At 39.8% G+C, this 12002-nt stretch overlaps 1 protein-coding gene across 1 annotated transcript in view; it reads left to right on the top strand.

The window, feature by feature from the left end:
- LOC135711284 (uncharacterized) overlaps nucleotides 1–5122 on the top strand; it is a 152258-nt gene extending 147136 nt beyond the window's left edge. The window contains exons 6-7 of the mRNA XM_065234089.1: nucleotides 3056–4775; nucleotides 4847–5122. Coding sequence (XP_065090161.1) covers nucleotides 3056–4704 — 1649 coding nt within the window. The 3' untranslated portion in view covers nucleotides 4705–4775; nucleotides 4847–5122. The remainder of the gene's footprint in view (nucleotides 1–3055; nucleotides 4776–4846) is intronic.
- Nucleotides 5123–12002: the final 6880 nt, after the last annotated feature.

The raw sequence follows: 12002 nt of genomic DNA, 5'->3' as shown, positions 1-12002 counted from the left end.
TTTTTTTATAGCAAGTGAGTGGAAGCAACCCTGGCCATGATTTGCTCTTTTTCCGTACACTCATCCAGAAGTCCAACCCGAATAAACGAACTCAATAATAGTGTTTAATGAAAATTGAAGATTAGTTTTTTATGCTTTAGAATGTTTTTTTCCCCCTGGAATAAAAGACACTCGCTATCTTACGTTCAGTTTTTCCTTCGATTACCGCTCAGTTGAGTAAGAATTCCTTCTTTCTCTTTCCGTTTCGTTCATGTTCTGGGTAAGTCAGAGTAATTCTTTCGTTCCGATAATATCTGCGGTTCTACAGGAAAAAAAAAGCTAGTTGTGCCATTAGTAATCGGAAACCGTTCAAGAGGTTCTCTGAGATAAGGTCTCATAAATCGGGCAAAATTCGAACATGACCAGTGGTCTCTCCTAATTGAGAGTGGCGCTTAAGCCACTGAGTTTTACGAAAACCTCAACGAAAATTCGTGAACGGTTACACTCTCTCTCTTCGTTTTACGTTCGTGCACGATAGGGAATGCTCCTGCTCTCCGTTAGAGCGTTCGTGCACGGCGAGCAACGAAATTTTTCTCCGCGTGCATCGTGTTTTCTTCTCGAAGTGTGGGTCAACACATACACTTCCTAGGTACACGTGCGAGTAAAAGCCAAGCCTGTCTCTGGGGACTGGTAGTAAAGCAGATAAAATTGTATGGAGAAATTGTAGCTTGTTTAGCATTAATTTCTGGGAAAAAACTGAACGACAAAGCCCATGACTTAATTCTTTAGGTTGTCGTTCACTTTTTTTGACCCGAATATGCACCAAAAGCGAATTATTCCCACTTCTCTCAATTTATATACGGGGATTTTTATGACTTCCTACCAGCGGAACAGCGCCATCTCTGTGGAAAATGGTCGAACAAAATGATTAATTACACACATATCTGAAATTCACAGACATTTTTCGCAAACTTCTGAAAAAAGCTGGCATCTCTGAGGGCGTGTAACTTTACTCTCTACACGCTATTCCAAAACTACCCTAATTTGGGTAGAATCAACCCAGATTGGTCAAAACTAAACCTACCCAAAAATGGGTAAACTATGTTGGGAGTGACAAGTTGACAAATGAACAAAGTCGATCGGATTCATGTCAATGTTGTCCATTTGTCAACTTTTCACGGCCAACATAGTTTACCCATTTTTGAGTAGGTTCAGTTTTGACCGATCTGGGAGGATTCTACCCAAATTTGGGTAGTTTTAGTATAGCGTGTAGTTAAAAGTGACAGCTTAGTTAAAAGAGTTTCCTAGAGCCGCTGATGAAAACAATAATCATTTTAATGTATACAATGCAAGCAGTAGCAATGTATCATTCATCTTCAGGTAAATTTGACACTAGAAATCAGGGTTGCTTCCACTCTCTTGCTATAAAAAAAATGGTTTTTCGGAATAATGAAATCATTAGATAAATATAATGATATGTTGTACTTGCAAGTAAGAGGTTGAAAAATGTGTGTTTGATTCATAAAACCTGTCAATATTTCTTTCAGAGCGTCATAATCAGCGATCTTATGATTCCTGAGGGTTCACTCAGAGTGAGCGCTCACGAATCGAAAAATTGCTGATTGTGACAGCGCTGAAAGCAACATTGACAGGTTTTATGTGTCAAATACATACTTCACGAAAACTTCTTCTAACCTTCAAGTACAAATAACCTTTATAACATCTCATGATTTCATAATTCCGAAAAACAATTTTTTTATAGCAAGAAATTCTAGAAATTTGTGTTGAAAAGAGTTACATCCACCGTTCTCACATACCCTCACATACCATACATATTTCTGAGTATTCCAGATTTTTTTCCGATTTTATATTTCAACATGATCAGATTTCCCTGAAACTAACCACGCAACGATGCCCCTTGCTTATGACAAATTTGTAACTCTATCACTCACTTCAACTTTGGGGCTGTCCGAAAACTAGACGTAAACGACGGGGAGTGACTCTATCTACGATGCAGGAAAGATTTTGTTTTGCTGTGTTTAGCAAATTGATGACGATTCTGATGATTTCATGCAAAAAGAAGATCCACGATGCAAGTAGATACGAGAAATGCCGATTTTTTCGTAGATTAATTCGCTAGTGTGGGATTTTTCGAGCATCCAGAATTGCGATTTAAATATGACGCCCCCCTCGGACGTAAACTAAGTTCAGATATATCAGATCCCCCCAGCATATGTTTATATCGTTAGCACTCACCAACTGTCTACGTAGTATATGGATGACCTATTTTACAATCACCCGGTTTTAAATAAGGAACACTAGTAGATCATTGTTTCAATTCATGCTCAATCCGTAACTGTATATTTCAACCATCGCTTCCATGAAATCCTTCCCCATCGATATCAGATCAACATCTTTGTGATTTCAAATTCACCCTCGAAATCGGTTTCCGTTTCAACCCCATGCTCATAAATTTTCCCATCGAAGAACCCGTGTATGTTGCTCGCTCTCAGCTCCAGTTACGAACGGCTGTACAATTTACGATCTGGTATAATTAATTTGAGTTTATGATTTTAACCTTTTCACAAGTGAAGACGTCGTCGTGATGAATCAACGAACGCATAGCAGGTATGGGAGAAAAATGACCATAATTCCAATCCCTGACAGTGATGTCGGGTTCATTAATCATAGTGCGACCCCTGCAGACTTGAAGTAGAAGCGATGATATCATATGATTCTGCCTGCCTGTGGAGAAGGACATCTCCATTTTGTACCATAGTGTATATTTTGTATATATAGACAAATTTGTATATTTTAGGCTGTACACTTAACACACTACTACACGGAACAAACCAGTAACACTGACCCTTGTACAGATTTGCATGATTTATTTCCCTGATAGCACTTTCGCAGTATCAGAGTACTGTAACTAAAACTATCCAACATCACCCACTGACCCAGTTTTGCCTTAACACACTGTACCCATTAGTCTTTTCCCCATTTTCCCCTCTCTGGTGGTCGCCTCTAGCCTAATTCTATTCTTTTTCTCTATCCGTTGTCTCTTTCTCTCTTCTAGCGGACTACGGATCATTGCTTGGCAAGTCGGCTCTCGATAATGATTCCGATGATCCGGAGGTGAGCGTTATTAGTGAGATTACTAACGAGCTACGGCTGCTGGCTGAAGCCAACAAAAAGGGCGACGAAAACTCCCTGGCCGGTGAAATACGACCCACCAAAACTAGACAGAAGCGACAGGCAATTAATAGTCGAACCAACCGGAGGAGAACCACTCAACGTGAGCCGTCAATTACGAATCGGATCGATTCAAGATATTACTACTCGGATGATTATTACGATTATACTACTACCACTACTCCACCGAGGCAGGCGAAAAATTTGAGAGATAATTATGCTGAATATCGACAGCAATCTAAAAGCAAGAGCTCGATAAATGAAATCAAACCAAGTCGTCCGAGAACCGTTGGTAGCCAAAGTACGTTGACGAGAAATACGGCGGCGCGTTCAAGGAATCGAAACACCTTAAAATCGCTGGCATACAAACCAAACTACAATGCTAACACGAGAAGACCGACATTTACCCTATCCGCATACGGAGGAAATAACAAAGCGCCATCTCGTGGCACTGCCAGACGTGGAGTAAGCAGCCGTACCTACAAGGACGAAGACTTCCGTGGTAATCGCTTTGGTCACACGACTGCCTCCGATTGGCGGAAGAAAACTGTTAGCTTGGGGAGCACTAGCCTACAGCCGAGTACCCCAGCGTTGACCGTCACTTTCTATTTACCAACTGATACCACTGTGTCGCTGGTTACGAACTCCAAGACGGAGATCAGCTTGATTAAAACTACTACCACTAGCATTGAAGAGATCTGTACTTCGTGCTTCTCGTTAACTCAAGGACCCAACGGATTGCCCGTTCATGTGCTCAACAAAGAAATTACCTCCTTCAATCGAGATGGACAGTTTGAAATCACCAAGTTTATTCTAAGTTCCACTCCGACCACTACCATATCAGTTTCTTCCAACACATTCCGAGGTCGTCAGACAGCTTACACTGCCACTATTTCGACTACCATCTACGAAGCGAACCCTTTCATTCAGACTAAAGGCAACAGCAACAACCAGAACAGTGCTATCCTTTCAAATGCTCCCCTGGCCAATATCCTTCTGTCGCAGCTTCTGCTTGGGAATCTCGGAGTGGGAGAACCCAATTTGGCACCTCGACCTACGGAGTTCATTCCAGATCCGAACCGATATCAGCTCGTAGTAACCACAGTTACTGAGTACAAAACTCACGTGAAGGAAATTGTCACCACAGTCACCGCAACGAAATCCATTGTCCTTCCTATAACATTCCAAGGTCGTGAAATCCTCACCACCGTGTACGAAACTGACGTAACCCCCACAGTCATAACGTCGTTCCTCACCGAGACCCTTACGATTCCTACAACCTCCACGATTCGCATTCAGCCGTCTACGGATGACTTCCAGAGCAAACTGAGCCTTCTGTTGCCGCTTCTAGAAGAACGTGAACGGCGAAACCAACTGCTCTCAGCTGCAGCTGCCGAACCAGTTCTGCCAATTGTTTCAACGCCACCTCCAACGTCGATACCTCCATCCAGCGCGTCCATATCGAAGGTCTACATCTCCGGGCAGCATCCGGGTGAATTCAGCGTGTCATTCACAACCATTCTTAACACGTAATAGCGCATACGGCTAGCTGTCGCCAGCGCGATGGTTATAGCCGTTCAGGTCTAGCCAGAGTCATTTTTAGGGTACCCAATAGCTACAACCTCAATTCTTAACCCTAACATCTCACCACCTGTGTCGTTTTCCTCTTTTTCAGAATTAGAATCAATTAGGATATTACTAAGTTCGCGAAGCTGCCAATTTCAACATTAGTCAAAACAAGTAGACGCGTGCTAACACATACAACGACACGAGGGAAAGAGAGTACTTTAACCTATGAAACCAAGAGAATACTCGACACGATGGATGCTAACATACAACTACAGCTGAAACTTATTCGTCGTTACCGATGTTAGTGTAGAGATGTATTGTATTATTACACCTTTTTTTGTAGGACGTTTATTTTTGTACGAATAAAAAGACAATTTAATTATTCAGTGTAGATGATCTTTTGCTGAGAAAGTCTTGCCTTCTGCCACTGATTGGTTTGTATCGTTCCGAAGGAGGGTAAGTACTGTGTTTTCTTGTTGTGTTAAAAATTTGGATAAGTGCAGTTCATGTTTGACTAACAATACTAACTTTAACAATTGAGTTTGGATTGTAACTGATTATTGGTGCTAACAAAACTAATGCATTTTTGCTGTAAATTATTGTATATAGATAATATTCTGGTGAATACTCATATTAATAATTAAATTATTTAATAGGGAGCTCTTGAGTTTCTTTTCCCGTCTCATTCACCTCCTTGATAAGTTCTGTTCCTTGGATCCTTATATCTGGCATAATATTCTTTGATCTAGTTCCCTACTTCTTTCTCTAGCCATCAGTAACTGAACAACTGTTGTTAATGGCCTGTTTACATATGTGCGGGTTGATAATGCTGACTAACCAAACTTGGGGTAATTCGATCAAGTAAAGGGAGTCCACAGTTAAAATGCATCACTTATAAGTACTCGCCAAAAATAAGTGTCTCAACCGATTGTCATGAAATGTTCAGGGATTGATATTCTATACATATATAAGCTTGGTTTGCGTATCTTTATCTGACTCTATTTCTTCACCAAATCCAAATGCCCGAACTTTCATCTTAATTCCCCCCATTAGGGTTTGTACAACGGTTGAACGACAGTTTTATCTGCTTTCAACCATGATTTCAACATTTCTACGGAGCAGTGACAACTTTCGGATGCTTACGGAGCTCGTGCTTTATTATAGCCCAGTTTTCGATCGGCAGCATTTCCGGTGTGTTTGGGGGATTGAGATCCTTTGGTACGAAATTATTCCCATTCGTCTTGTATATCTCCAGAACGTCCTTGACAAGAGGCTAGAACCGGTCAAAAAATTGTAGGAACTTTGTGTGATTTGAGAAACGCAGGCAGTCGTTTCTTCAGGCACTCATTCATGTAGACTGTAGTTGTTGTAGGAGAAACAGCCCTATTGTTAAGCTACGTTAGCAGCGTTAGAAGCCTATTGTTGTGTATGGAGATCTCCATACACAACAACATGCCTGTTACGCTGCTAACGTACCGCAACAATAGGACTGTTTCCCTTTGTTGTTACGAAAGGCTTGTTCCGTTATCCGCAGGAACAAATCGCCTGCACCGTTCGAAAAATTATTGTAAATTTCTGCGAGACAAAGCGCACATAAAATTAACGCGATATTTCGTGTAAATTTAAGCAAAATATCGCATAAATTAGCAATATTGTATGCAAGCTTATCAAAGATTTCGCTGTTTATGCCAAGCATAGCTCAAAATTAAACGAAGGGAGATTTGACGCGATAGTTAAAATTCAGATTTTTTTTTCTGTGTGCCAAAGCATGAATTTCTTGGGAAACTTCGACACTTGCTGTTTCCTGAGGGACTCTGAAACATCGAACTTGTCTTTGACAATCACATACTGGTTCTCCGGAATTTGTTTGAAGTCCACTTTTACGTATGTTTCATCGTCCATGATACAGCAGTGTGATTTTGTCAACATTTGTGTGTACAGCTTACGGGCCCGCGTTCTAGCTGTCCTATTCTGCCGTTTATAGCGGTTTGGTGCTTTCTCAACCTTGAATGAACGTAGTCCCTTTCCGTAGTGAAATCCAAAATTTCACCCCATAATGGGGTGTTTACATATAAGCTGAACCAATTAGCACGAATTACTGTTACTCCTGAAATTTCATTCTTATATAAACCTGTTTACATTATGCTGCCCACTTTTTAGCACAGTTTTAGTACACTAGTTCTAGCACACCAGCATAGATATAAACACCCCATAATGGCCTGTTTACATATACGCTGGTTCACTAGCACAACCAGCGCAACCAACTAGCATGAATTTAAGTTGCTCCTGAAATCTCTGGTAGATGCTGACGCCCTGTTTACAGTATGCTGGCTACTTTTTAGTACAGTTCTAGTACACCAGCGCTAGGACACCAGCACAGATGCAACCCTTGAGCTTGGTTGCGTTGGTTGCGCTTGTGAACCAGCGTATATGTAAACAGGCCATAAGCGATTTCAATTGACCAGTTTTCATTAGACCAAATCATTCAAGCATTCGAAGACTGTTTTCGTACGAATGGTTCGAGCCTAGGTCTGGCGAAAACACATCGTAGTCTCCCCTCGGTTGGTAAACAAAGCAAATTGCATGAGCTGTGCATAACTCTCTTGTAACGATAGTCTCCGGTAGACATATGTGACTATACACGCGTAAAGTTCCTGGCCCAGACCTCAACAAGTGGATTTACTTTCGCGACCTCTTCATCAGGAAAATCAAAGGAGACTCGGGCAAATGGGGGGTCCAGCAGACCATCGCTCCCAAATTGTCCTCTCCTGGCCAAAATCTGGCCACACTCGCCTTTCCAACAACCTCAGTGGAAACGGTGATTTCCACAAGACCTACTCCCAATGCCACATTCATCACTCTGCATTTCCTATGCCGGACAGAGTTAATTGGAAATGCTATCTAACAAGAAGCTTTTAGTGTGATAACTTATTAGCTAGAGAATGATCTTAGAAGAGGGTTGGTAGATAGTTCTGTTAAAGTGCGGCAGTATAAAAATTGAATAGAGGTTGAAAATGAGTAACGCGACAGTGCAAGTCAAACGCACACTGGGGCTTTATGGGGTATTTACATCTGTGCGGATTTACTCGCGCTAGTGTACGCCCAACTAGCACGAATTTCAGTTTCTCCTGAAATTTCATGCTGGTAGACGCTGATGCTCTGTTCACATTATGCTAGTGAGCTTTTTACTAGCAGCTCGCTCATTAGCGCTAGTGAAATAGCATAAGTGTAAGCACTCCATTAGGTAGTGATGAACATGTCGCTAGAACTATTCCACATCCGCACGCAGTATTTGAGACGCACACTTCTTTGCCTATAGATTTGAAGACATACTTCAAATCTCTGCGTACATCTTACGGGTTAGGCAAAGAGTGTGCGTTTGACTTGCACTGTCGTTTTAATGGCCCTTCACTCATTTCAACTTCTATGCAATTTTCATACTGCCGTACTCTAACGGAACTATCTACCCACCCTCTTCTAAGAGCATTCTCTAGCTAATAAATTATCATACTAAGGTGATACGGCACGTTATGTAACAATGGCTGTCCCCACAATCATGAATTAAACGTGTTTTGATATGCGTACGAAAGACATCTTCCTACAAAATAGTAAATTACTAATTACATACCTTAAAAAATGGGCCAAAATTGTATGAATAAGATCTGGATACATGTTTGTACACTTTCTCACCAAAATATTACCAGTTCATTCACGCATTCGCAATATTTGCAGGAAAAAGTACGATCAGTCGATTTTGTTCTATTCTGGGCATGTAATTTAAATAACTGTTTTCACTAGCTTCCACTTTTCAGAACCATACTTAAAACAATTACGACACGTGCTTCTACAAGCACTTTCAATTTAATTCACTTTTAAAGATGATATTTACTTCAATAATATCATTTGCATCGTTAATAACACGAACCGCGAATAATTTTGTAAGCTGAAATTGTTTTGTTTACCTTTTTTCTACACACCACATTAAGAAAGTGTGTGTACAAATCATCTATCATCGTAACCAGTGTTGTCAATTAAATTGAAACAAAGTGTTTAAAAACAATGTTTTTATTGCTTTTGAAGGTTCTTCAGCTGTGTTCAATTTAGAAACCATCACTAATAAATATTAAAACAATACCTTATTTTGTTTTTTCCAGAAAAGAAATGGAAGTAAATAAACCTACAAATCTTCTATAGCGTACCTATTCGTCATTCTGGTTGCACTGGTTGAAGCCATCAGCTGATATTAAAAAGGCGGGAAAAGAATGATGCAAAAACATAAACATATACGATAAGAAAAAACGTACCTAGCGGCCAGTTCACATTTACCTACTTTTTACTTTGAGTATAATCACGATCATACTCACCTACTCTTGGGTACAACTGACTTACTTTTGGGTAGAAAGCGAATTTTCAATTCCATAAGATTTGAACACAAGTGAATGAAAGCTACTTTGACTCACTTTACCTACTTTTGGCTTCCTGTAATAAAGTGGCGAAATGTGTAAATAACTTACTTTTGGGTACTTTTTTCTTACCATGTACCTGGAGGTTTGAGTACTGGAATCATTTTTGGACCGGTCGTGTGTAACCAAAGTGTACAAAGTGTGGCTTTGAATTAATCAACTACTATGATTACTTGACTTGGTTGGCCTTAGTGGCTAGGCGTATGATATTTTTCTGTATAAAAAGGGATGTCCTTGGGAGGTGGTAGATCGTTAATTTTGGCAGATTGAATATAATTGAATAGAAATATAGTAATGGTGTCAATAATGGACGATAAATAGACATTCGACCTATTAATAACGAACTCTAGCAGCTATGTTTACGGTAGTTGCAACAGTGCATGATGTACACCCACACCCCTACAGCATCAATGATAATCATTTCACTGACACATAGAAACGAGAGAAAAAAAAAGCAAAAAAAGCGTGGCGTATCGTATCACCCTTAAAGCTTCATGTTAGAAAGCATTTCCAATCAACTCTGAAAATCGCAAACTTCGCATATGAAGTAACATAAAAACACTTTGAACACATTGAAAAAAAATCACAAATTATTGTAAAAAGCGTATGATGGTGGTCCTCACCCTCAAGTAAGGCAGGTGGTGTTCATTTCAAACGCTAATAACTTTTCGAGGTTTAGTCGGATTGATATCCGGTCGTGAGCAAAGTTATCCTCAATACTCCAAAGGTTCAACATTTTGTACATCTACAACACAACTTCGGCCGCAAATGTGTAAGTGGGTCGTTTCCCCATACATTTTGCCGATTTTTTCCACACAATCTTCAAGCCTTTTGAGGAAGGTGTTCCCGTGAACCAGATTACTTAAAATCTTGCAGGATGTTTTTAACCCACCAAACTACCATTCCAGGGGGTAGCATTTGAAATGCCAGGATTGACCTATTTTCAAACACCGTAATGGGCACCCTAGTAGATAACTGGTAAGAATATTCTGTTATTAAGAAGATTTATGAAGGGATAAAGATGAACAGATTCGGTATATAGCAAATTTAATAAGAAATAATTATTTTCTGTAGAATAGATACAATTTAAAAATAACTGCTCATTTAAGGTTACGGGAGGACTTTATGTTGCCGAAAGACGTAATCCTACGTCAAAAAGGATTACATCTTTCGGCAACATATTGGGGGTGCAATATAAAAAAATCGACCGCGTTACGAAAAGTGGTCAGGTTTTAACTACTTATAACTCTGTCAATAGCAGATGGATGTTAATTCTAAACAATCGGTTGGAAATTTTTCTATAAATCTGCTAAAATGAACATTTTATCAATTTTCAATAGGTCACTTTTAAAAATAATACAAATGTCTAACTGTTGCAATAGTGATCAAAATTATACCCGATTGCCTGCAAAAAGTGCTTTCCATAACACAGATTTCAAAATCGAATTCCATCCGGTCTCACCGAACGGTGCTTATTCAATCACGATGTGTGGTGGTTTCCGGTCGGTCGTCATAGGCAGCAGCGAGCAGCAACCCGCATGAGCGTCAATTCACCGAAGAATGAGGAAGAAGCCGCGCCGCTACTGATCGGATTCAGTAGCTCTTCGTGAGTCGCTGTAGGCAGTCTATGCCAAGCGCGTCACTCTCTTCCAAACTACGTACAGCTCGGCAGCCTCATCCGTGTTGAACACCCTAATAGCTCAGCATTACTCAACCATCACGAAAAAACGGTTCTTTTCAGGACCACCATTAATTATTGTTGTTTAAGAGTCTATTTTCATTGAACTTGCTGCCAGCCGCATCACCCCTATAGCTCTTTGATAATGTACCCAGCAATCAAATGTTTTTGGTCACATGCGTAACAGTATTGAAATGGTACATACAAATTCTCGCTCTGACCGAATACCACATGATCTTGTCAATTAATCAGAAACACTTTGAGGTTTTCTCCAGGACGCCAGAGAAAAGCGAAAAATCTCTAATTTATATGATTGATCGCGAATATCTCGTGATTGGAAAATTTTTGCAAGATATTCCTCCAATCAATTATCTATTGAATAAACCACAAAAATGCGTCAACATCTAGGGCCGCAATTGTTGGCTCGTTTCCCCATACATTTTGTCGATTTTTCCCATACAATCTTCAAGCCTTTTGAGGAAGGTGTTCCCGTGAACCAAATTATTTAAAATCTTGGCAGGACGTTTTTAACCCCCAAACTATCATTCCAGGGGGTAGCGTTTGAAATGCCAGGACAGATTCGTTATATAGCAAATTTAATAAGAAATAATTATTTTCTGTAGTATAGATAAATTTAAAAAATATCTGCTCATTAAGGTTACGGAAGGACTTTATTCCTGCTTTTTTGACATAGGATTACGTCTTTCGGCAACGTATTGGGGGGCAATATAAATAAAATTAAAATCGACCGCGTTACGAAAAGTGTTCAAGTTTTGACTACTTATAACTCTGTCAATAGCGGATGGATGTTAATTCTAAACAAGCCAATCGGTTTGAAATTTTTCTTTAATTCTTTTAATATGAGCATTTTATCAATTTTCAATAGGTCACTTTTGAAAATTACACAAATGTACAAAAATCTCTAATTTACATGATTGATCGCGAATATCTCGCGATTGTAAAATTTTTGCAAGATATTCCTCCAATCAATTTTCTATTGAATAAACCACAAAAATGCGATTTTCATCAGGAAACGAGGCGTTTCCGTGATGGAAAAAAATGGTTTCCCTAACACAGTCACCAAATGTTGGTACGGATCACGTATTCCTACGTAATATCAA

This window comes from Ochlerotatus camptorhynchus, unplaced genomic scaffold, assembly GCF_037179485.1.
Source record: "Ochlerotatus camptorhynchus isolate MF236.1 unplaced genomic scaffold, CSIRO-AGI_Acam_v1.1 ptg000429l, whole genome shotgun sequence".
Classification (NCBI taxonomy): domain Eukaryota; kingdom Metazoa; phylum Arthropoda; class Insecta; order Diptera; family Culicidae; genus Ochlerotatus; species Ochlerotatus camptorhynchus.
Note: the sequence above shows the minus strand (reverse complement) of the source record. Positions and strands in the feature narration are given on the sequence as shown.